The following is a 24,376-nucleotide window of genomic DNA, read 5'->3' on the forward strand; positions in this document are numbered from 1 at the left end:
CCAACAAATGCCAATAGGCCTGCATCCGGCGACAGGGGTTTACTTTGAGACTAAGTGGAGTTATCTTTTAGCTGCCGTTACTCACAGGTCACCCTTGGGCAAGGTGTAGCACCTATGGAGAGGTGCTACACCTACCTACACCAATACCCAGCCTCCCTATACAGGTAAACTGTCACTTTGTTGTGTTTGTGTTGCAACAAAGTTGTGCATTGTATTTGTTGGTCATGATTTCAATAAAATCCTGTTAAAAAATTCCAATAGGCTATTCTATTTGCATCTTCTTGGCCGTATTTAGCTTTCTTGCGTTTTTATTGCAAGATTCCCGATGTGCAATGCAAGAAGTGAGTTATGACTTAGTCGTAAGTATTAACGATACAGTTTCGCAAAGAACATTTCAGTAATCGCAAGACAAATTTTCAATTTTTTCGAATAAATTAATCAAAGGATGTTGTACATATTGGTGAGGAATGTTGGATGTGACATAACCTACACAGTTTATCACAACAATAAAGCACATAACATATTATATTAAAAAATAAATAAACTAATAACAAAATAAACTATACACACTTGAAGAATAGTTCAAAACAATTTTGATATTTGCAGTTCGTGCACCAGCGATCAAGGTAGGTTGTAACCAAGTCATTTTTTTAACTCGAGTCATTCTAAGTTGTAACTCGAGTCAAGTCCAAGTCAGTACCTTTCAACGTACTGTAAACACTATTTTGACATCACATTATGCGTTGCGTTAAATTGGTTGCTATGAGGTCATAACTGTCTACAAATTACTTGTTCTTCTCTAATTAGTGTTCTTTTTAGCCGTCACAATGGTTATAACGTAACTCCAATCAAGTCGAGTCATCAAAAAAGTTACTGGAGTCATTACAACCCAGGACGTCGCTGCTCACCGCAAACAATAGCAGGGAAGCCAGGCCAGTCAATCTCATTTTCATTGTACGCCTCCTATACTGACCCGGCTGTGTGTCTTAACAAACGCAATCTCTTCAATCGAAAACCAGATGAAGTGTTTGTGACGTCATCTTTTTCAAATGACTTCACTTTTGTCAGAAAGTTGCGAATCGCTTCGTTTTAAAACCTCGTCAATGTCCGGTATAAAATCGCGTAATTTCGCGACGTCGGGCAGCGACGAATATTGACGACTGGCTGCACTTTCGCTGAAGCATTCGCTCATATCGTTCAAAGAATACGAGTCCTCATCGGAAGTCATGCTCGATAATGAAGTCCTATACGAAGAGTCAACTGACACAGCGCCCTGCCGCAGCAAAGAGGCCGAGGCCAGTGACATGACGGATGCGGTGAGACCCGGATCTTTCTGCGTGTCCGTGTCAGTTTCAAGCGGCTGCAGCCGACAATCTCTCTCACCAGGATTCCAACCCAAATTGTTTAGAAAATTTAAATTGTCTTTGTTGGGCCGAGCCACTGATGTTTCGTGCTGGTCTTCGTCTTCTTCTTCGTCGTCGTTTTCCTGTTCAAGTTGAGTCAAAACCTCGTCCATAAATTGGATAGCTTCGTTGCTTCCGTGACTACTCAACTTCGACTGATGGGATCGGGATAAACTGTTTTCTGTCACTTCCCCGATGTCGTCCTCACTGGCTGAAATGACTGTAAAGAGAAGAAAATAAAGCCTGAAGCACCAACGTTTCATTCTTTGATTAATAACTTGGTGATTAAAAATGCAATACGGGGTAGAATAAAATCGATTTCAAACTAAACACAACAGTCTTAAACATCCCCGTCTGGAAAGCCAGTCCAAGTCGTGGGATAATCGGAAGAAAATAAACAATATTAAAACAAGCTCTAAAACGAGCACAGCAGCTTGTTAACGTCTGTATCATGCAGGTTCACATTCGCTTTAGCTACGTAACACGTGACTTACCGTCATCCTCTTCTTTTATTATAGAAAGAGGCGTGGTGGCAAGACCCCTACCTGGGAGCCTCCTTATGGATGGATTAAGTACCACGATCCTGCATGCATCGATGCCGTTTGAGTTACCCGGTGGGCTTTGCGGGACTTGTTGGCCTTGGTAACCAAGGTTTGAATATTGGCTCTAAACAATTGGAAAATGCAGATGTTTGGTGGATTGCTAACCAATAAGTATTACTCGATAGCTACACTCAAAGGGTTTAAGATCAATATTAGGAAATTGTCAAAGTTATAATAACTCTATTAATTGACTAATTGCACATTAAAGCCGATAACTGACAATTTTCATGATGATCCATAACTTTTCCATAACGGTAAAAACCGCAAACAAAACAAAGATGTCGAAAAAACACGCTTTTGCGCTTACGTCATGATCTCCTTCGCACAGACTTTGCTGAGTTGTACGTCGCAAGCCTCCTGGTCTTTGCATAATTGTTCGTCCCAATCTAAAAAATGGAAAGTTTTAATCATAACCTAACCAGGTTTCGGCATCAAACTATAACGTTCACAAACAAAAACAATTGGTCAAAGTACTACGGAGTGGTCATCCATATCGAGCGAGATTTGATGCATGAATACAAGCAACAGACTCACTGAACTAGTTCAAAGTACTTCTGTTCAGAGTTTTCTAACCTTTTTCCTGTGAATGCAAGCAGTACCACCATCAATGTACCGACCAATGCAAACGCAATGATCTTTGCCGTGTTAGAAATAACATCTGTTTCGGATTGTTCCTCGCCACCAGGAGCCGGACCAATGGGAACAGCTCTTCCGCTGATGCAGTTCTTCGTCTCGACTTCGAAATGACAGGACGAATCAAACTCGAACTACAAAGAATTTTTTTTAACAAGTTATGACACTGTATGACCACTGACCAGTCAAAGTCAAATACACAAACAAAAACTTAGAATTGCAATAAATAAAGCATTGTAAGCTTAAATATACGATAAGACAACAATAGGTATTTTTAGAACAAAGTTTCAAACTGCATACATGCGCGGCTAAAACTAATCTATAAACACACAAGACATACCCATGAGTAGGCCTATAAAATGTATTAGGCCTAGTTAATGTAGGCTACATGTACACAATTCCCTACACTTACATTGTCCACGCATGACTGAGATATATTCCCGTATCTTAGCTTCTGCCTGAACCTCACTTCGCCGACTACATCGTGTGGGCAGGATTTATTATCGCAGCATGGAGACCAGGCCGACCAAACTGGGAGGCATATCTGTACAAAAACAAAACTACAGAAAATAAAGGGGAAGTTTTAAGAAAAGATCTTGTACAAGTACGGTACTTCCCCCATCAGTGTGTATTTATGTAACACCAGCAATAACTTGTTTTTAACTCTTTTCATTATATGTAATTGAAAACGATGAATAGACAGAATAAAGTAAAGCAAATGTTAGACCACGATAATGCAATGTGGCCCATAAACAACTTTCTCCATAAAAAATGAATTAAATTTTAAGCAAAATTTACGACTGTACAAACAATCAAAATACTTTGATCTTAATAGCTCTTGAGGGCCAAAATACGGTATAAAGTGAAAGACATTAATAAAAACTTCTCGATGTGTCTAAGCAAAACAATAAAGATGAACAAAACATCCTTACGTTGCAAGGAATTGTCCGTTGCGACGCTCCTTCGCAATGCTGAGTCATGCAGGTACGAGTTTGTTCAAAAAACGTCTCGTCATCACCACAGCCCATATTCGTGAAGTTAACTTGACCGTCGATGCAGAGAAGAGTTGGTAGCCATGGCGACCACGTACTGTCGTCCTGTTGTTCTTTTTTCACGTCTCTCTTTTTCATGCGAGTAAGATAACTTCTGGATTTTAATGAGGATTTCGGATTCGAGGAATCGGTGGTTACCCTGACAAAATAAAATAAGATAAATATTAACATGTTGCACATCACAATAATTCTCATGAGAAAGTTGGACTTTAAAACAAGCAACGTAACAAAGTGTCTGTCGCATGTTTACGCTAGTACGTTTATTAAATTAGTCGGATGGTCCGTTGCAAACAACACATATCACGTGAAACACATTATTGTTGACTGCGTTTTTCACGCGCCCGTGAAAGAACTTCCCATGGGACACCCAATTCTAAATTAGACCTAATTGTACGCGGTTTAAAGTCAAAATATCTCATTGCCAGCTCCTACTTGCACATGGGCTACAATAATTTTTATGCAGCCAAGCAGGGCTATTGCCTATTATAACTAAACTTAACTTGCTCAAAGAGTTTTTCCTGTTTACGCAAATACCCTGATGTTGGAAAATTCGCGCGTTCTATGCTACGCTTGTCCTGTTTCCTCGCAAAGCTAACGTGAAAGTTATGATATTTTAACCTAAGTCTGACCCATATTTATCTTCTAATGCAGACCTAATAACTACATCTTAACTCTAAATAACAAAATAATCAATATTTTTATCTTGAAGGCCCATCTTTAAAAATAGGCTACGTGACGTATTTCAGTTACAGCAGTCACTTTCAAATTAATTTGTTCCAATTTCCACACCCCTAGCCTGGCTAAAGCATAGTACTGATTTCACAATAAGTGTGCGTGGCCCAATTCACCTAACGAAAAATGTAATCTAAAAATAGTGCTGCGTCCGAAGATTTGAAGATTTCACACATCTACAATTTATCCTGAAACAATCGAGTCGAAATTTGCACTAAGACAAGTTAGAAATTGTATTAAGGCAATTTCACTTCGGACGCTGATTACGCTCAAGTTGCTGCACAAAACCCAATAAACGTGCGTTATTCATCCGACTATACCAAGATTTCGAACCCTGATTCGTTATTTTCAAGTAAAGGTGTTTCATCTGCATTGCTATGGTATCCAACTAATCTTAAGTATCGTTGAAAGAGTTCCTGGCTTAGCAATATTTCAGAGAAAATTTTCGGGGGAAGGGCTTCATTTTTTGGGTATGCCTATGACGTCAATTTCTAGAGAATAACCATAGAATTCGTGGGAACTAGTCACGTTCAATTACATCAAAAGCACGAGTCGTTTCATTTCATACTTACGTTCGTTTGCCAGCTAGAAGAGTTTCAGAAACCGCAAAGGAGTAACTGCATACTACCACGGCTAGAACCACATACATTTTATACCACATAATTACATTCCCACTAGGCAGAATACCCTGATAAGGAAGGTATGAAATGTGAAAGACTAACTTGATAAAATTGTTAACTAACGCTCAACGGCTGAATATACACTTACCATTATTAAACTGCTACATAAGGGTAGTTACACTTCCCTGTTGCCATCTGACTGCCTATGCCTATCTGTGCAAAGTTCGCGCCTCTTGTTTATGACGTACAATAATGCCATTGTTTCAAAACAAAGAGTCAAACTAAAAGCATAATATACTGTATTCGTTACTAGGTATGCTTCCTGTGAGACCATATCAATCACTAATGACGTCAAAGAGACGCAAAACGTTTACCAACGTATATTTGGAAAGATACTCAAGACACGTACTATGGTAGTGTGACGTAACAATAACCGAAACGATAAATCGCGGTGGTGTCCATCTAAAGTTAAAAGTACGACCTAAGCTTCGTAGCGTTCTGTTTTCAGAAAGTTAACTTAAAACAAACCTACACCTTGTCTGAGCTTATGCTTTACCGCTACATACACTGACGACACGACGGTTACCATTTCGATGCGTGTGTTTATTTCCGCGCCTCGCCCTTGATCAGAATACATGTTCTCCAGCTCGCACAAGTCGATTCGGCTCCACCCGTTAAAATTATTGTAGTAGAGCGACATGTAACGTTAAGCAGATGCAAAACCGCAATGCGTTGCATCATATCCTCTCAAATATCCGGCACACAGCTTATACGCGCACGCACACGCACGTATTACACACCTTGCTTATCACGTCATAAGAAGCATGATCATGAAACATACTGTGGTGCAATAGAGATGGTCTGCTGGTTGAACAGTATGGCGCTCTCACAAAGGTAGGTGAAAATGACTGATTTATACGATGTAAAACCTTTGATGTTTTCTCTTGTTGCTTTTTAACGTTTTTGGTGTATTCCGGCGCTGACATGCATCGGTGCAAAATTATGCAATCAGGCGTGACGAATCGATATACGATCAAACGAAACGACATTACAAGAAATGTTTGTAAATCTTTAACACGTTTCCAGGACACAAATAAAACTTAAAAGCGGTTTACAGCTAACGAGTTAAGCTCAGGTTATGATTGAGTGCGAACGGCAAACTAAACTGCTGCTACGTCATGGATGTGCGTATACGACCTAGATATCACCCTAATTCATTACTGCACGCACACGACGGTGTTCCAATACTAAAGCTTCTCTTCATATAACATTCTCGCTTGCTGAACTGCGCTTGTTATTTTTATAGAACAGCGAAACAGCGATAAATCCTTCTGTTGGCCTACAACCCCCATGAAATTTTAATTTGGCCTTTTAAGACTATGCTGCGTAGGAGGATCATTTATTACAATTCAGGTAGCGTTTCAAAAAGGCTGCCACCATTTCGCCCGAAACAATCGTGCGTTCGAAGCTATTTGTCATTATTCCTTGCTAACCTAACTTTAATGTTGTAACATAGCAACTTGAACCTAACCTAAATATACCTTTAAGCTAAATCTAACTCCAATAAAACCTTAAACAGCTAAAATCAACTTTTTCCATGACCATTCTCCTTGCCTAACCGCCTATCTTTAACAACAGGCTGCGTGGCCTACACCTGGTGAAATAGTACCTTCGTTTTACAAATTGTCGTCGACCCACGCAATACACGGTCGTGGAGGTTACTGCCATTTTTATTGAAGTCGGCCGAACATGCCATGGCTAAAGATTTGAAAAAGAAATACAGGTACAAACATTTAACGAAGTATATCTGATAACGGGCACATTTTCAGGCTTAACAAACACACAAAAGACTCTAATTTCAATATTAATAACCCTTTTCTACGTTCTCCGCAGGCGCAAAACTCTCGTAAACTTTTCTCATAAAATACCATTCAACTCCAAGCAGAACACAATAGGTCTGCTGCTGCATACACATTACTCCACACATAACTCATCTCTATTACAAAACGTTTCCTCGCCAACTGAGTCTTAACAATAAAATTTTCATTTACGTTCTCCTCCTCCGCAATCAGGTGAACAATTACTGCATAATCACATGCAAAGTACCGCCTAATACGTAATACTGAATATGGTTAAAACGTGACGTTATTACGCTAATGAGTAATGACTAAATAACCGAAGTGTGCTTGTTAAGTTAAACAAATTAACGTGAAATCTTCTGGTGAGAGAACTCTATGTGTGGACCCATCCATAGGGATAGTCGGCCTAACAAAAAACGTTTTCGATAAAATACTTTACCAATGTTCGAAATTTGGGTCACGAGTTTGGAATACTATGTTATGGAAGACTGAAGCGGACAAAAGTAAAAGTTATTACGCGTAAGGTAGCCTAAAGGTTAGTAGTAGATTGGTCGAACGAAACAAACAAATTGGGTGCTTATGAAAGGCTGACTTGGTTAAACAGGTATCGCATCTTGTAGGTTATTCGTCATAGGCATACAAACATGCTTATACGGTTTTTACGCTTCTTTGCAAAGTGACTTTTTGTTTTTTGCCTCTTTAGCAGGAGAAGCACTAACTCTCACCGAAGTTAAGTGTCAAACTGGGCCAGCACGCTACCCAATAACTGTAGAAATAACCAAACTTGCATTGCTTGACAGTAAACTTTACAAAGCAATAGAAATCTTTAACTTGTTTTGAAAGAACTATCTTGCAACGATTTCGTTTATTTCGTCAACAATTGTTTATTTGCGTGAAAAAGTGATCGTTCTGGTAGATCTGGTGGTGATTGGTTGAGGTTCGTCACATGCCTTGAAATTGGCAACTAATTCGATCCGTTATTTGAAGCGAACAGCGCGCCCATGCGGATTAAAACATTTAACTAATGCTGACGACACACAACTGAGATTGGGCAGGCTTATCATACGTTTTCAAGCCAAAATGGATTGTTTCGACCCGGCTTTGAAAGTGGAAATTCTCAAAACGAACCCGGGCAAAGCATTTTAACGACGCTCGCTTCCGTTCAACGGTTTAGAATTTTAGACCATATCGGATGCAGGAGGATGTGCAGAAAGCTTTGTTGCTTTCTCTCGTTTGCTGTGATTGTGTGCGAGCATGTTTCTATTCTACTGTGCATTGATAATAAGGTCCGCAGCATACTCCACTCCACCCTAAAACTAAACAGTGTCTCGGTATGATGCACATAAAATGATATGCGCTTCTAGCAAAATTTATTGAAAGTTTTATCTACGCACAGCATAAATATTTAAGCCGCTACTGATATACAAAAATGTAAGTCCACGTTTCATAATTGCAATTTCACGAGTGAAAATTTTAAATAACAACGGAAAGATTTGCAACAAATGTTAGTGCAGTTTTGTGCTGCGCAGAATAAAAAAGTGTATGAAAATTTTGCTTCAGATAAAACAATCTCATTTTTTCAATGATTAAATAAATTACATTTCACCACTGCATACATGATTACTAGTAAGATCAACTACTGCTACGGACTAAGACATTAAGAAAGCAGAATGAAAATTAATCACTATAATGTAGTTCTGTACCTAGCAGTACCACTGCAACACAGTACACACAGCTAGTCAGCAAATTGCAACAAATACCATAAATATTTGCATAAAAAAGGTTGATATAATAATTTCCAGCCAGCGTTTATTTAATACTAGTCTACAATAGAAATAAAATGCAGAGATTTGGTTCTTTTTGTTTCTCATTGCTTAAAAATTCGGTTACTCAACCAAACTAAATGAACCAAATGAGCATTGACACCATAATTTAGAATTCCCTACAAAGGGAAAGCACCTCTACTGTTCACTTAATAGAGGTCGATTGTTGCACAATAAACGAATTTTTTCTTTTATATTAATTTTCGCCATCGTTTACAACGATGTCACCTTCCCGCTCAAATGCCTTCATCATCTCGTCTTTGTAATTGTTGATTTTGGCGCCGAGCGAATCTGAGGAAATAAAAAAAAATTACATTCCCACAAACTATTTGGAGGGCGTCTTGAAACCCATAATATTAATTGTTTCCTACGATGATACTACTATGTCATTAAACACAGCAAAATATCAACAAATTGAGATATGTAGCCTAGGGCCTAGGCATTTAAGCACGGCAGTTTAAATTGAGTTGAGTAATTTGTTGGAAACGTTTGGTGAAATAAAAGTTTTCCAACTGCTTTATTTTCAATACTTGGGGATGAATGTGCTTTATAATCGAGGAAATACAGTATCACATGTGCAATTGTACACTGTACTGTATTGTATGTTTTGCGTGTGTGGTATACACCGGTAAGCTAAAAGTAGATGTTTACAATACCTGAAGTGGCCTTTGCAATTTGGACATCGTTTCGAAGTTGGTTAACGGCTTCACTGATAACCAAAGCATCGTTACGCATTGAAGCAACATCATTCTTTGATGCCCTCACGTGCTCAGTAAGGGTTGAGATTTGTGAAACCAACTTTCGCTCCGTCTGCAATTAAAGTTCTATTACCACAACTTTTACTGCCGAATTTGGGGCAAGTTTCCTTTTTAGTTTCTTTAAGAAATGGCTCATCTATTGGTTATTTGAAATCATAACTTTTAGTTTCTTCGAACAAAGTACATTCTGCTTTGACTTCTGTGTAATTGATCTAACCTGGTTTATCAAGCCGTCAACTTTTGCATAATTTTGAGCAGCCTCCGAGACTTTTTGATTCAAAGAAGTCATCTCTGCTTGAACATTGGTCAGAGCGTTGTCATTTTCTGATTCTATGAAAAACAAAATACTAACTTGACAACATTATTGCAACCATTGTTAGAGTTGTGTATAGGCTTACCCTGGCCCAGGTGCGAAGATCACGACACTATTCCGCCGTAATACATGTCACGTTATGTCATCGAGATAACATGGTTCTTTTACGAGAGTTTAAAAAATGCAGACAAAGTAACGATAGATAAAACTGCAACATCAACTTACTTATGTTCAGCTTGGCAATGTCCATCTCTGCTTGGCGTTGTTTCACGACGACCTCATCTGAAATTTCCTGAAAAGCAAAAACGGCTGTGACATAGTTCTACTGCTAGCAGTGACGAAACAAAATATATCAATCATCAAAAATATTTGTACAGGCTGTAGAGCACCTTGACAATCTTCAAATCATTCTTTACACTGCTGAGAGCATCGGCAATGTTTGACTTCATGTTACTTCTTATTTCATCCAGTGATGTCCGCACGCCTTCAGCCACTTGCTTTGCATTCTGGGTAAAATTAAATCTGTTGGTATCTAACATGTGCCCATCATTATTATAAAAACTTTCCAAGAGTGTTATAGGATTCTTAACATTAATTTGGGGTATTGAAAAAGTATTACAACGCGTCGCTGCAGACAACTGGTCGACCCTGAATTGGTTTCGGGATGAAGACCAGGCCTGAACAACAGACGAATGGAAGATGAAAAATTATTACAACGTAACTCGTTAAAATTCAGTCTTTTGATACTGGCGTGCATAAATGAACTAGGAGACCAAACTCGTCGACCTCTAATCTCTTACCACTGTCTGCACAGTAAGGTCGGACACTTGTTGAGTTAAGGTCTTTTCCAGCAGTTTGATCTGCAAAACAATAATGTAACAGTTATTGTTAAAATCAAAATTTAAAAAACGAAGTACAACGTCTAATGATCCTACGGCAATGATTTGTGATTGCAAATGCTCTTAAAATTAGCTTTAAGTTAATGATCTCGTGCCTTTTCAGATAAATCTTCCTCAAAATTTCTGGAACCTGTCTCAAACTGAGCAAGCCTGTCACGCAAAGAAACTTCACTTTGTTTGGAGTTTGCGTCAAACTTATTTACAGATGATTGAAAAGAACTAATCTCAGCTTGCATTGAAGCAATCTGAAAATGAAGACAATTATGACAAAAAAATGTGCAAATCAAGAGAAAAATGTGAGCGATTTGTAAAAATCAAGAGATTGAAAGAGCAGCTGCGACATGCGTTGACGTAACACTTTTGTACACCCAAAAACACTTAAACTGAATAACATGATCTCAACTAAACATATTAGTAGCCTTCAAAACAAGCAGCGTGAGTATAAATTACGAGAATAATACCTAAACATACCTAATAGGCCACCCATTAACACATACACTGTAAACAGCCATACATGCAATAATGTCACGGTTTGAGTGACTTTGTGCAAAGCAGTAGTGAGTAGGTGCAGTCAATTCAAGCATGCCCTGGTAAAACTTGATCTAAAATGTTAGTTGTGCTCATATGATAAACCTTATCCTCATATGGTTGGAACATTGACTGAACACGGGAAATATCTTTGGCCAATCCTTCAAGGTTCGTGTCCGCTACGGCAAATGAATCGCTCATTCGTGATTTCAGCTTTTCAATATCGTCCATTAACTTTAAGAATGATACTTTTTTAAACTCGATTGGATGTTTAAAATTTACCGTTTAAATCTGTGGTTTCAAACCGTTTTTTCAGTAAAAAAAATTTCATGACACTGTAAATTGTTCAGCAATTCTTTTGCAGTAACTGTTGGCTGATACAGCTTAACTGTATGCAAAGATTAAGTCAAGTAATTTATAAACTAATAACCAGAACCAAGAAACAACAGTAAAGGGAATATTCACGCTTCTACAAATAGGAATTAAGCAATTTTAAATTTAGTTTTAAAGATTCAATGAAATGCCCACGCTCATTGTAACCACACATCGCTTAGTTGGAGGACCAAACAGATGAAATTGGATAACCGGCACATTTGTGTGTCATGATACAACGGTTGAAAACCACTGATTTAAATAGACCCCAAAAATGACTTTTTCGATTACAAATATGACAGACTAAAGTTTTTCAACATACATACAAGCTGTATTGCTACGGAGTTAGCATTAACATTACTTTTGCAAGATCTGGTAAGGATTTTGTAGTGACTTGATGAACTTCTATAAATGATTCTAATTCCAGTGATGTTTCACTCACACCGGCTTGCAATTTGCTCACTGTGTCGGAGAGTGAACGAAAATCAGCGGATGCTTTTCCTTGCTACAAAGTTTATGTAGCAACAATAGAAAGTTTGTTGAAACTTTAATTCAAGTTGGAAACAGAACTAACTAGAAGTTATTACAATTGCCAACGCTTCATTTCAAATAGTTTTATAGTTTTTTATTTTTCTTAGATTTCCCTATCAACCATGACAATGGCCCTGCCTGTGAAGTCATTTCTTTTCCCAGTTGTTCTAATCTTGATTCAAACTTTTCAATTTTATGCCCCAGAGAATCCTGATCTTGTTCTATCTTTTCGCCGATTCCACTAACTGAAGATTGGGTGGACTTAATAGCATGTTGTAGTGAATTGACCTAAAATTATTTAAAAATGAGTGAAAGCGACAAATTCATTCAAAGCACTAAATAAATCTTGAACACATTTGGAGAGATGATGATTTTTCCTCAGATATGAAGAATAATCAGAAAAAAATAAAATACACAAATTCGAAATGGCTGGATGGTGTTTGTGCATAAGTCATTGTCTCGTGAACTGAACTGAAAAACTTTCATGTAAAAATATCTAGAGGAATAGATGACTGATGAACAAATCAATGTGAAGGTTATGACTGCAAGGACAAATTACAAAAGTTCCAACAACAAAACCGATTTGGAATTAGTTGAGTGCATAATAGTCTGCATTTTCAACAATTAACCTCTTTCTGCATGGCGGTCATCTTCTCCGTAACGTCAGACGAAGACTTGGTTGTTGCAATCTCAGCAGCTAGCGTCTGTTGGGATTTAGACAAGTCCAAAACTTTTGCCTTCATGTCGTCCAGCTGCACGATAAGAACCTGGTTGGCCGCTCTCATCTGCAGAAGAAATAAACTGACTGAATTTGGTCCAACAAATTAACGGCTTCTAATGGAAGTAATGAAAATTAATGGAAGTGGTTTGTGATGTCACACATCGTGTAAAAAAACCCACCTCTTCGAAGAAGAAATAGAAGCTGACTCCGCAGCCAATTGATATAAGAAAGATCATGAACCACACAGAGCTGTTCCCAGAGGATGTATTTGATGGCGGCTGCAACAAGCACAATGTACAAATTACACTCTGGACAATGCTCGTGAACAATAAAACATCAAAAAGGAATTTACAATGGATTTCACGGGTGCTGGCTTTGTAATAGCTTGTGGTGGCGGACTTGAAGGCGATGCTGGTTCTGTGGCTTTTCCAGGGCCACTTTTGCTTGCGCTTCTTTTGCTCTTAGCCATGCTTTGACAGTGTTGGACTTCCTACAGCCTTACAAAATTAAAACCTTGAGACAAAAATAAATGTAAACATTTTGACATAGAACCAATATCACTAAATAGTCGAACTTACATATTGTGCAAAGTATTATAATTAAACATTGTGACCTGCTGCAAAGTGCTTTGAACTTCAGGTTATTCAGAGAACAAAACTGGTACCAAGAAGTCTCCACTATACTAACCCAGTTACACGTACATGATGTCACAATGCATAGAAAACAGTAAATGATATACAACGAATAGAAGTGAACTATATTATTGAAGGAAGCACATTACAGGCCGTTTTTAAAGATAGGCGTTTAGGTTAGGAGGAGAAAGAACGTGCAAAAAGTTTATTTCGATTATTAAGGGTTGAATCGTGGTTTAATCTAGATTACAAAAGATTGAAGCTCGGTTTTAAAAAGAGAGAAAAGAAGGTTTAAATGCATAAATTTTTCCATTAAATAGTGATGGCCTTCTACAAAATTTCCCACTTTTAAAGAAAGCTTGATTTGGGAATTACTGTGATAAATACGTAGCAGTGTGGTTTTTTAAAATCCACCATTTTTACAACAGTTTTCATTATTTTACTCCATATTGTGCCCAGCACGAATCTTTCTATTGCCTCAGAAAACCAACAACAAAAAAATAAATTCACAACAGCCACACAGAACAGTTTCACGTAGTGCACAGTCGAACACATACGGTATCTTGCAAGAAAATTGTGGTCTAGTATGCAAGTGCGCAACCACAGGATGCCTTTGTATAATTGATCCTAGCCATTCAAATTATGACGTCATCTAGTTGTGCACTTGTATAATAGACCCGAAAATTGAATATTAATCACACAGTTATGCATGAGGTTAAATTAAAAAGTCTTTAGAAAACAGCAAATCAAATAAATGTATAAATGCTTCACTTTGAAGAAAGCTTGATTTGGGAACTAGTGTGATAAAAACTTTGTATGTCGTCCTGTTGCAATGAGCTTTCCATCTTGATTTTTAATATCAACTGTTGCAAAGCCAAGAGTTTTTCCAACTTTTAAAACTTCGGATGTTATAGTTAAAGTATCACCAACAGCGGCTGCAGCAGTGTAGGAGACATTTAAGTCAACCGAGACGCCGAATCGTGGATTTTCACAAGTGCCAAGTGCACAAGTTGACACAAAATCCACCAAGGTCGCGGACATGCCGCCGTGCAAACCACCCTGCAGATTCACATGCTCATCGTGGACTGGCATCTCACAGTGGACTTTGCCATTTCCCGCTGATATCACTTTTAAATGCTGCATTGTGCGATCAAACTTTGGTATAGATTTGAAGGTGCTGATTATCTGACGTAACGACTGTAAAGACGACATCATGAGGAGCAATTGCAAGCAATCAGTTTGCTAAATTTTGAAACTATACACTAAAAATTAATAGAAACATCAAACAAACTGCATACAACTAGAGCTATCTAATTCTGTTGTGAGTGATGCAAAAATATTGGGGACCCAGACCAGACAGAGCATTTATGAGTGTCCATTAACCATTGTACATGCTTGGTGTGCCACACTTTTCGCTAAATTTTGCAAAATGATTAGAGTCATCGAAACGTGATGAATAAGCACGGCTAGCGGATAGCTAATGAGCATACATTCAGCAATAATGATAGTCCAAATTTCTAACAGCAGTTTTAACTGAGCACATGCTAAAATTTTCTCGGGACTTCACCAATTGCAGCATACTGTTTTTGACTAGCACTCTGCATTTTGTGGCATCATGTAGTTGCTGATTAGTAGTCTGAAGAGGCAGGAATGTTATCATAACAGCTGCTGTTATTGTTGTACAGCAGCCTGCTGTTTTCAAAGGACACCCTGTTATTGACTATTACTGCTCAGTAAATGACATGCTGCTGTTCATGACGTAATTGGCAGCAGACCGTCATTGCTCGAGTAGCGCACTGCTGTTATTGGTTGCTGCTGAAAACTGGACAGCTCACTGTATGTTAATCATTATCAAGGATGAGTATGTTGTATTGCTGTATGTTTTATCTTCACACCGATTTATGATAAATAAACAAAGTATAGATGCTTTGATACATGCAATCACGCTAAGCTTTGCGTCTTTGCACAAACGATTTCTTGTTGAAAACTTCCAGTCCAGTTTCCAGTCTGGGCTATCCTCACCCATACAACCAATCTTTAAATATACAAAACATAAACAATACAATATTCTTTTCTAAAAATCTATGCATATTTTTTGGAAAAAATCCCATCAGCCGTTCACTTACAGTTGAAAAACTTACTTGCCACTGATCACGTCACGAACAGCAGCCTGTCTATTACTGAATCAGTAGTAGGGTGCTATTTAACAATAGCACCGCACTTTTGGTTACGATCCTGACTCCAAATTTTGATGAGAATCGATGAAAACTTATCAGATCCACAGAATTTTTTGATTAGGCATTATGTTAGGATAGACATATTCATAGTTACAGGTATTAGCCTGGATTTGAACAGAAGAAAGGTTGAACAGACCTAAGTGCGTACTTGGCTAGCCGTTCCACACCTGTACACTTGAGCCACGGAGTCTGCACACCCCGAGCTCGGCGAATCCTGCAATGAAATACAGACCGCCTAACAACCGCTTAGCTAGCTTTGCCACGTCGGTTTGTTTCTGTAGGGAATTTCCCAACCACGGACCCAAGCAAAAACACGTTTCATTTTCGTAGACATATTATAATATAACATGATGCCTAAAATTCATTATAAACTGAAAACTCCTTAATTTGAAGGGGCAAACTAAAATACTTCGACTTACCTGATGTTAATATAACTGACACCAAATAAACATGACAAGGCGACTAGAAAATAAAAAATTCAATTCAGTTATAGCAGGGTTGCCATGCCGTCCGGAAAATTCCGGACATGTCCGGAATATAGGGTTAAATTTTGCGTCCGGGAGGAATTAAAAAAAATGCTCAAATGTCCGGAATTTTATGATGGGCGTTTTGGGGAATTAGAATTGCGGGAATAATCCTGTAAATCAGGGGTGTCCAACACGTGGCACGCGACGTGTCTGAGTTGGACACACCTGCTGTAAATTATGTTTAACTTTAAACATTGTACATGTCTTTTGGTGTTCCATGGGCTATTATCTCACTTACTACTTTGATATTTATGCTTTGGACGTTATCTTTGCTGGTATCATTTTACTGCATCTGCAATCGTACTGTGCTATGAAAATGTTAAACCCGTCATTGATTGGGGTTGGCTGTTCAGCACACGTTTTGAACAATTGTATCCATCATGGGGCTGAAAGAATAAACATCGATATTGAAAATAATATCAATAAGATATATTAATATTTTTCTATTTACACAATTAGGACTGAACAACTGAAAGAATACTGTGAATTTGCAAATTGTGAATACAAGAAACTTCTCTCTCATAGCAAGACTCGCTGGCTCTCCTGGCTCTCTTGGTCGATGATGCAATATTTAGAACATGTCTGAAACGATAACAGCGTAAATTCGCTGAAGAAAATTATAAAACAGTGAAAGCAGTAGAAAAATAGCGCAACAAGAAGTCTGTTGCAGACCAAATAAGAATACCAAGGAAATTGTCGTTTGTTTAATGGTTAATGATTTCGAAGTGGGGCGCGGGTTTTATTCACACCGTCAAGGTGGGGCGCCTCTCCATAAGTTTTAGAACCCTTGTTGTAGTTGAAGATGCGAGCCGAATATGTTAAGTGCAACGATTTAATTTCGTTCTGTTTGTTTTGTTTTGTAATTTTGAGATCACCAGAGGTCAAATCAGAGATGGCCCAATACCCTAGTGAATTAACGACACTATGTTGAAAAATCCACTCCGGTATACAATGGGTAGGCAAAGCATTTCTACTGTGACGTCATATTGACAGACAATGTGTTCATACCTCATTTTAAAAACCGCTAGTGGGCACTAAAGAGTGTCCGGAATTTATGCCACGAAAATATGGTAACCCTATTATAGCTATCAATTTCCGGGCGCTATTTCTACATTATGTATTTCTAATTTTTTTACTATTAAATCGTGTTCATACATACTGGTAGTAGTATGCTAGTAGATTACTAGTAGGCTAGGCCTACGATTGAGAAACTGTAAACACAACGCAGGAACACACAGGATGTTACTAAGGATTTCTTCTCTTATCAAAGCACATGCGTTTATTGTAACTTAAATATAGGTCAGAGCTTCTCATCAACTTTGTGTTCTGCGACCCCATTTTAGAAAGGAACTTTCTATACGACCCCTTGATAAGTCATCACACGTTATTGATAGTAAAACAATAAACATCCCATCAGAAATCTCAAGTGGTATACTTGTCTATGATAAAGTCATACAAATGTACATTACTCACGAAAGTACAGTGTGTACAGCGAAAAAAGAATCGGGTAATGAAACCGTAAAGCAAATAAAAACTTAACGTAAAAATCAATTCAATTTGTCAAAGTTGACTTTGTTTTTTTGACCTCAAAACTACATATAACAACCCCATAGTTTGAGAAGTCCTGGTATAGATAGACTGAAGGCGAATATCGATCACAATTTCCCGGTAGACATCGAAATCATATATTGCAAACACTGAATAATAAAAGACACAAAATACTGGACCTGAATTGAACCAACTTAAAAGCTTTGCAAGTGTTGACAAACGGTAATTTATTGTCGACAGTAAAGTAGCTACTGCTCCTGTTGCATGAACACATCTCTGTGTTACCGCGTTGGCACACTGACATTTCAAGTCAAAATCAATCGTTTATCATCGTAATATTTTCGGAAATAATTATGCAGGTTAACTCAAAAACCTTAGTCAGTTTTAAACAATATATGTTTGCAAGTAACTTAACAATAAAATTTGAATATCAGGACAAAAAGAATAAGTATTTCCAAAATTTTCGCTCTGCATCCCAAGATTTGAAAAAATTAAATTCTTTGCCCAGGTTAAATAGGATAGAAAAATAGGACTAACAAAGAATACCAATTAACATTGTTGGATTAATAATGATCCAATATTCCGGTTGCAGTCATTAGCACACTTCCTTGTATCTGTCACTTTGAAATAAAGCACACATCATTTCTGCATCGAGCACGTGTTTTTAGCTGATTTACTATTTACGGTTTATTTTTTCATTCCCGTCAAGAAGTAATCTTGCTCTCAACTGCAGTCTATTTTTCTTGACACAATCAATAGGGTAACTCCGGGGCATTTTTCCTACCTGGAGTCTTTTGATGTTTTGGAAGACCAACCGTAGTCAATAAAATGCAGAAATATTTCACACTTGCAGGTATAAGTGTAAATGCAGGGAAGTCCTTCGCATAAAGTATCTTGCATCTACATGTAAGGGTCGGTTGAAAATCGCAATTTGACTAGGTCCACACAGAAATTTCGGGTGGCTAGATTTTTATATGTTTATCTTAACCACGCACTTTTCCACGTTGTTTAACAAAGTCCAAGTTTAACAAAGCGAGAGCGAAGGAAGAAAGTCATTTTTAATCACGTTATTGCTCTTGAAACGAGGGAGTGTTGTTTCGCTCCTAAGGTTTTTCTATTGTGAGTGTAAGCAGACGTATCAGTAAAATTGATTATAAAGAGACGAACTGATGTTTTAACTCGAACAAAATTTGCAGAACTGATGTTTCAAGTTTGTTAAGAGTCAAAAAGTTCTAGTTGTTATAACCTTTGTTTAAAAGCAAACACACTCACAATTAAATGATATATTTCTGTCGGTCTATCGATTTTATAAGTTCTGGTTGCCATGCCAACACAAGTAAATCCCTATAATAAAAACTAAATTACATTTTACAGCAATTAAAAGCTTAAAAATAATTTTCCATCACAATTCACACATAAATTGTTATAATTTAACCATCGTCATTCCACTAAGAATAAAAGATCTTTAAGATTATGGGCTATGCTGCAATAATTAAGCTACGAGACATTAAGCGTAAGAGTAACAAGAACGATTACGGATGTAATGGCTACCGTTTTTGGCAAAAACTGTTTTAAAATTCATACAGTTTATTACGAAACAATTGGCGATTACGACGCTAGTTTCAAAGTTCAAATTTGTTTCAAACAAATTTTCATCCTTCATATTCATGGTCACGTGACTCAAAAACAAACTTCTCCGTTTCTGGCTAGAGCCGGGCCTCAGAGCTGTGATACGGGTTGTCATGGCAACTGGATTCCTTGTTCTTCTTCTTCTTTTCTTTTTTCAGCTTTTTCCTAAAAAACATTCAGTTAATAAAAATCTGGACATCTCCGGTTTAACTGATTCAGTCCTAACTGCGCTCGTTGCACGCGCAAGCATGACGTCATTATCCTCAACCGCGAAAAACAGTCACGTACTTAGTCTTGGAGTAACAGAAGCAGCCGATTATGGTTGTCACCAGGAAAAGGCCGGTAGTTGCGGCAAAAGAAAACATCATGATCGCCGTCGCCTCGTTCGATAACGTTATACCTGGTGGTAAGAAATTCTTCATTTTAGAAGCGAGCGTAACATTGAATAGATAGGTAACAGATTTCAATTAGAAAGAGAAATATATTTTTATATACAGTACATATAAGCCTACTTGTACCCTGTTGTTCAAAATGACTTCCGAAAAACTTAGTTTTATGGCTGTAACTTACCAAATAAATCCCCAACTGTCGGCTCACACTCAAATGGGACGTCATCTGCAGGTTCTGTGCCATTTTCGATCCCATCACCAACATCAGCGCTTTCGAGACAAGTGAATCCTTAGATTGGATGAGAGATAAGGTAGATTTTTAATAGCGCAAAATATGCCCAAAAGTTTTGGCAAAGTCCAAACTAAACATTACCAAGTAAATCGTAATAAATTTTCCAAAAGTCCAAACTTCTTGATCTGACGTCATCACGAACAACGTCGGTGACATCGCCGGAATTCAACACGATTACTTGTCGACATTCATCACTAGTCTCGTTTGTCGATTGATAGAATGGCCACAACGTTTGTGCTCCATTTGGTGCGTTAGGGCTCCTGTTGGCAACAAGTTAACGTCGTGAGTCTAAATGAATTGTATGATGCTGCTTAACTGCTGAAGAAAAAAGAGCTCTTCAGAGTCGATCTATAGTGACAATTACGTCTAAATTGGGCCAAGCGAAGGCGAAAGCGAAAGGAGAGAACGCTACGCTGCAAATTTTCATGGGAGAAACCAAAAGTAGCAAAGAAAGTTGGAAATCATTCCTGCACAAAAATTTCATCGGGCCGCGCACTTTCTAAGACCGGTCTAAAGGACGACAACAGCGAGTGCGGAAAGAAATTCCCAGTTTTCGTGTCGCTTACTATTCTAAAGAGATTTCTAAAATCACATACCCGGTTTTTGCGAAGTTTGTCCAATACGTCATCATCTGTTGAGAGAGCACTTCTTCTGTTGTTGGCGCGAAACCAAACAAGTAGGTGAGCTCAGTAGAGAGTGGAGCTCCTTGAACGGACAAATCGATTGCTGTGCTCGGTGGCATGGTGAAAAGGTACTCGTACACTTTGCATCTTTCACACATCGTGTTTGTCGAGTTTACAATCTGTGTTGGCAGAACGATTTACAGTTAGCAACAAAATCACGTCAACAGCATCGCTTATCCCAAATATTCCAACCTCTTGCGCCCACGTGCGGTAAACTTGATCACCGTAGACAACTTGTGTGAACCTATTCTTTAGTGCCAGTGACGAAAGCGAACCAGTATCTAATAAGCTGGCTTCTTGACCGTAAGCGTTGTAATAGTGCCAGTAGACCTAGGCCAAGTAATAAGGAATCTTTAAAGCTCGATAACGTTTAGAGTTTTTAAAAAGCAGCAACTTATAGCAAAAGAATCTGCAAATAACAGATGAAAACATTTTCATCATTTACTCAACACAACTTTTCTGAAATATGATGATGAAAAGAGTTGTGGTTAATCATCGCAGATCAATAAAAGCGAGATATGATGCATCCACCCTCACTTACTTGGCCCATTCCAGCGATGACATCAGGGTTAATGACATAACCGATTTGTGAAAACGCAGCTGTAAGAATTTGTTCAGTAACCATATCCAACCACACGTCAGAGCTTACGTCAATATTAACATTTGACCCTGACGCAGAATTACTTCCGGCTAGGACGTTGACATCTGGAAAGGTTAGATAGAAAAACATAGACATGGAAGGCACTTTATTTTTTCTTTGAAATGTTGCTTTAATGATACGAAGCGCAATGAAATAAAAAGAAACTATTCATATCACAGTAGATAGTATGTTAACATCGATCATCGCTTCTTTTTAAACCACCTTTACTGAAGTTCCCAGCCCGAAGGAGATTGCTAGGAGAGTCGAGAATGACGCCATCAGCAACACAAGGTCCCCAATACCCCTTTGCATTGTGGGAACAAGTTCAAGACAGGTACCGTTTACGTTTAGTTAGTTAGTTAATTTATGACAACACAATACCTCAAATTAAGATATCAAGCAGAATTTAAAAAACTAAAGGTTTGTTAGTGGACGTACTATGGTGATTGATGAAGCGAGGATTAATTCAGCTGCTATGTTCTGAAGGACGGTAAGGTCCTGAGTTGAATTTCCAGTTTCGTTGAATTTAATCAAGCTGAGAAAGTCTAAACAAGAAGAAAATAGGTATTGTTTCAAATTACAAATTCCTGAAATAAAAAACTGACCACAGCGATAAAATACCGTTTGTCTGAGTTAGACAATGTTCTGGAAACTTCACACCATCGTCATATCGGGCGCTTTGTATGATCGCGTTCTGAAATAATTTCTTCTCTGTGTTCAAAGTGTGGATATGGGTCGACGACCCGCCCGAGCCTTCACCAAATAAGGTAATAAAGGTTTCATCGCCGCCGAATGCCTGTCGTGGAAAGTATAATGACGTAACAGATATCATCGTAAAAGATATTATGACGTAACACCAGTTTCTCTATAACTAGAAATGAGAAGAAGCTTTTAAAACAATACTTTAAGTTAAATATAATTTTTGGTTTATCTTTCTGTTAACTAAAATAATTTGAGTAAATTCTTTGAACCAACCAAACTGTTAAACAGACAAGCGTTTAATGTAAAACGCTCATTTAGAAGACACTAAACCAACATCATTACACCTCAAAAAGATGAACTAACAACAGTTTAATTAAGATCACCTCGATATTATCTCTGATCCAATTTAGTGCCATCTTTTGATCCAGAAGTCCAATATTTTCATCCATGTTACCGTCGCCGTCGTAGAGAAAACCAAACGCCCCCAAGCGGTAGTTTAATGTGACAACTACCGCTTGGTGGAGTTGAGCTAATTTGGATCCGCTATAAAAAGCGCCTTAAAGAAAAATTAAGCACAATATATAGAATTCATGACGTTTTCATCAAACGTATATGCTACAACAACCGGACATGGAAACATTTTTATGTTTACGGAATTTTTAAAAAAATAAAGTTTGGAGGACGTTTACAGTCTCGTACGCCAAACAACAACATAAGACAAAATCTATAAAAGCAAACGGCTTATTAAAGCATTTTTGCTAAATAAGTTCTGTATACTTTTATCAACTTAAATCTTGAAAATTCTTTGCCTTAAGTAACATAGATTAAAGCCTAAATGTGATTTCAACCCATTACCTGTGCCGCTCACGAAATCTCCACCATGAAGAAATGTCATCACCGGGAATTTTTTCGAACTGCTCGAGTTAAGTGGAGTGTAAATGTTCAAATAAAGACAATCCTCATTGATCCCGATATTGATTACGTTTGCATCTGTATAAAGAATTCCCAAAAAACTTAATTGGTCAGTTGATTTTACCTGTACAGGATTTTACAAGCAGCAGAAACAAACCATCGGTCGTGGCAGTATTAACGTCCAGCGCATTAGTCCTCAAAGCGTCAAACTGGGCACGATCTTGCAAGCAAGCTGGACCATATTGGTCGGCTATGATTGTGGCGTTGCTGTTTTGTTGAAGTGGCTTCGGAGCCACGAAGCGCAGTTCGTTTATGGGAGGCTCGGCAAACGGAATTCCTAAGTATCGGTTATGACCAATAATTCTTGATTCCGAGATTCCGGTTACAACTTGCTGAAACAGGATGAAACCTTGTTAAGAATTTTCTTGGTTGCCTGTGAACGCGTTTGAACTCAAATAACACACACAAACATCTGTCTCACCGTTCCTACAATAGTTCCAATTGAAGTGTGAACAGTATTACTGGTTTCTACTTGCGATCTTATCCTCACGAAGAAGGAGAAACACAATAAGGCAGCTAGACTGCGGGTAACAGACATTTTCCTGAAGGTTTGAAAACCTGCAAAAATTTTAAAATCTCGATTATTTTTTTCTGATTTACTTTGGCGACTGTTATGAAAATGAAACAAAACCTCCTTAAAACCTTAAATTGTTAAAGGTTGTACTTTCGAAAACCTGTTCACCAAAACACGGTCTGAGCCGAATGGAAACATTAGGCGTGGTCCTGCACGTGAAGTGAAGGGTCAGCATCACGTTAAAAACTATGTTCGCGCTGAGATAAGTGATTGAGCTTCGTTTGCTCAAATGATGTCATCAAACGCTATCTCACGTAATACACGGGTTACTATGGAAACGGTGACGTTTGTGTGATCACGTCGTACGTTGACCCCAACGGAATAGATTAGAGATGAATAAACTCATTCTTAGGTCGACATTGACGCACAATTTAAAAGGAAAAGAGCAAGTCCAATTTATGTACCAACATCTCAGTACCGACAACATGTAGATATTTCGACGTTACAAATACAACATGATATGAATCTTCTAGTATTGACTGATGTCATATTCAACATCGGTATATGCATTTCAAACTCAATCAAAAAACATGTTAAGATACTTATTATACAGCAGAGAGGATCAATAAATATACTTTTAAAAACGAATTTAAATAACCCCCACTAGTAATCAAGTTAACCAAACAGGAGCTGAAGGAGGCGATATGTATTATTCAGAAAAACAAACTACAAACAAAAAAATCAATACCGTACTTTCAACTAATT

General features: G+C 38.0%; 4 protein-coding genes across 4 annotated transcripts; all 4 read right to left on the minus strand.

Moving 5' to 3' along the window:
- Positions 1-290: 290 nt before the first annotated feature.
- On the minus strand, positions 291-5,648 carry LOC143459059 (uncharacterized). The gene is made up of 8 exons (XM_076956022.1): positions 5,191-5,648; positions 4,995-5,110; positions 3,571-3,829; positions 3,051-3,182; positions 2,579-2,772; positions 2,313-2,391; positions 1,898-2,069; positions 291-1,623 (listed from the first exon to the last, which is right to left on the minus strand). Exons 1-8 carry the CDS (start codon positions 5,191-5,193, stop codon positions 1,046-1,048), a joined length of 1,533 nt encoding a protein of 510 aa, XP_076812137.1. The 5' UTR covers positions 5,194-5,648; the 3' UTR covers positions 291-1,045.
- Positions 5,649-8,254: 2,606 nt separating this feature from the next.
- LOC143459060 (uncharacterized) lies at positions 8,255-13,380 on the minus strand. The gene is made up of 13 exons (XM_076956023.1): positions 13,199-13,380; positions 13,026-13,124; positions 12,755-12,910; positions 12,264-12,413; positions 11,956-12,099; positions 11,328-11,456; positions 10,790-10,939; positions 10,596-10,655; positions 10,185-10,301; positions 10,021-10,087; positions 9,700-9,812; positions 9,381-9,534; positions 8,255-9,015 (listed from the first exon to the last, which is right to left on the minus strand). The coding sequence occupies exons 1-13, from the start codon at positions 13,313-13,315 to the stop codon at positions 8,921-8,923; spliced, it is 1,551 nt and encodes a 516-aa protein (XP_076812138.1). The 5' UTR covers positions 13,316-13,380; the 3' UTR covers positions 8,255-8,920.
- On the minus strand, positions 13,360-15,941 carry LOC143459061 (acyl-coenzyme A thioesterase 13-like). Its single transcript, XM_076956024.1, has one exon. The coding sequence runs from the start codon at positions 14,691-14,693 to the stop codon at positions 14,274-14,276; it is 420 nt and encodes a 139-aa protein (XP_076812139.1). The 5' UTR covers positions 14,694-15,941; the 3' UTR covers positions 13,360-14,273.
- A 3,128-nt stretch (positions 15,942-19,069) lies between these two features.
- LOC143459679 (fatty acyl-CoA hydrolase precursor, medium chain-like) lies at positions 19,070-23,849 on the minus strand. Its single transcript, XM_076956908.1, has 15 exons — positions 23,740-23,849; positions 23,519-23,655; positions 23,195-23,429; positions 22,981-23,115; positions 22,509-22,681; positions 22,045-22,219; positions 21,862-21,968; positions 21,646-21,727; positions 21,325-21,488; positions 20,976-21,113; positions 20,697-20,902; positions 20,182-20,360; positions 19,990-20,097; positions 19,708-19,819; positions 19,070-19,584 (listed from the first exon to the last, which is right to left on the minus strand). Exons 2-15 carry the CDS (start codon positions 23,633-23,635, stop codon positions 19,497-19,499), a joined length of 2,019 nt encoding a protein of 672 aa, XP_076813023.1. The 5' UTR covers positions 23,636-23,655; positions 23,740-23,849; the 3' UTR covers positions 19,070-19,496.
- Between the last annotated feature and the right edge of the window lie 527 nt (positions 23,850-24,376).

The sequence above is a fragment of the Clavelina lepadiformis genome, chromosome 5 (assembly GCF_947623445.1).
Source record: "Clavelina lepadiformis chromosome 5, kaClaLepa1.1, whole genome shotgun sequence".
Taxonomy (NCBI): Eukaryota; Metazoa; Chordata; class Ascidiacea; order Aplousobranchia; family Clavelinidae; genus Clavelina; species Clavelina lepadiformis.

Coding starts and splice junctions, on each gene's coding strand:
- LOC143459060 (XM_076956023.1), bottom strand. CDS start 13,315: ATGGCTAAGAGCAAAAGAAGCGCAAGCAAAAGTGGCCCTGGAAAAGCC. Junction 9,813..10,020: donor CATTGCCAAGCTGAACATAA/GTAAGTTGATGT, acceptor TGTTTTTCATAG/AATCAGAAAATGACAACGCT. Junction 9,535..9,699: donor TTGACGGCTTGATAAACCAG/GTTAGATCAATT, acceptor CTTTAATTGCAG/ACGGAGCGAAAGTTGGTTTC.
- LOC143459061 (XM_076956024.1), bottom strand. CDS start 14,693: ATGATGTCGTCTTTACAGTCGTTACGTCAGATAATCAGCACCTTCAAA.
- LOC143459059 (XM_076956022.1), bottom strand. Junction 2,392..2,578: donor CTTGCATTCACAGGAAAAAG/GTTAGAAAACTC, acceptor TCCATTTTTTAG/ATTGGGACGAACAATTATGC. Junction 2,070..2,312: donor TGTGCGAAGGAGATCATGAC/GTAAGCGCAAAA, acceptor CCAATTGTTTAG/AGCCAATATTCAAACCTTGG.
- LOC143459679 (XM_076956908.1), bottom strand. CDS start 23,635: ATGTCTGTTACCCGCAGTCTAGCTGCCTTATTGTGTTTCTCCTTCTTC. Junction 23,116..23,194: donor TAATACTGCCACGACCGATG/GTTTGTTTCTGC, acceptor TTCTTTATACAG/ATGCAAACGTAATCAATATC. Junction 19,585..19,707: donor TTCTGTTACTCCAAGACTAA/GTACGTGACTGT, acceptor AATGTTTTTTAG/GAAAAAGCTGAAAAAAGAAA.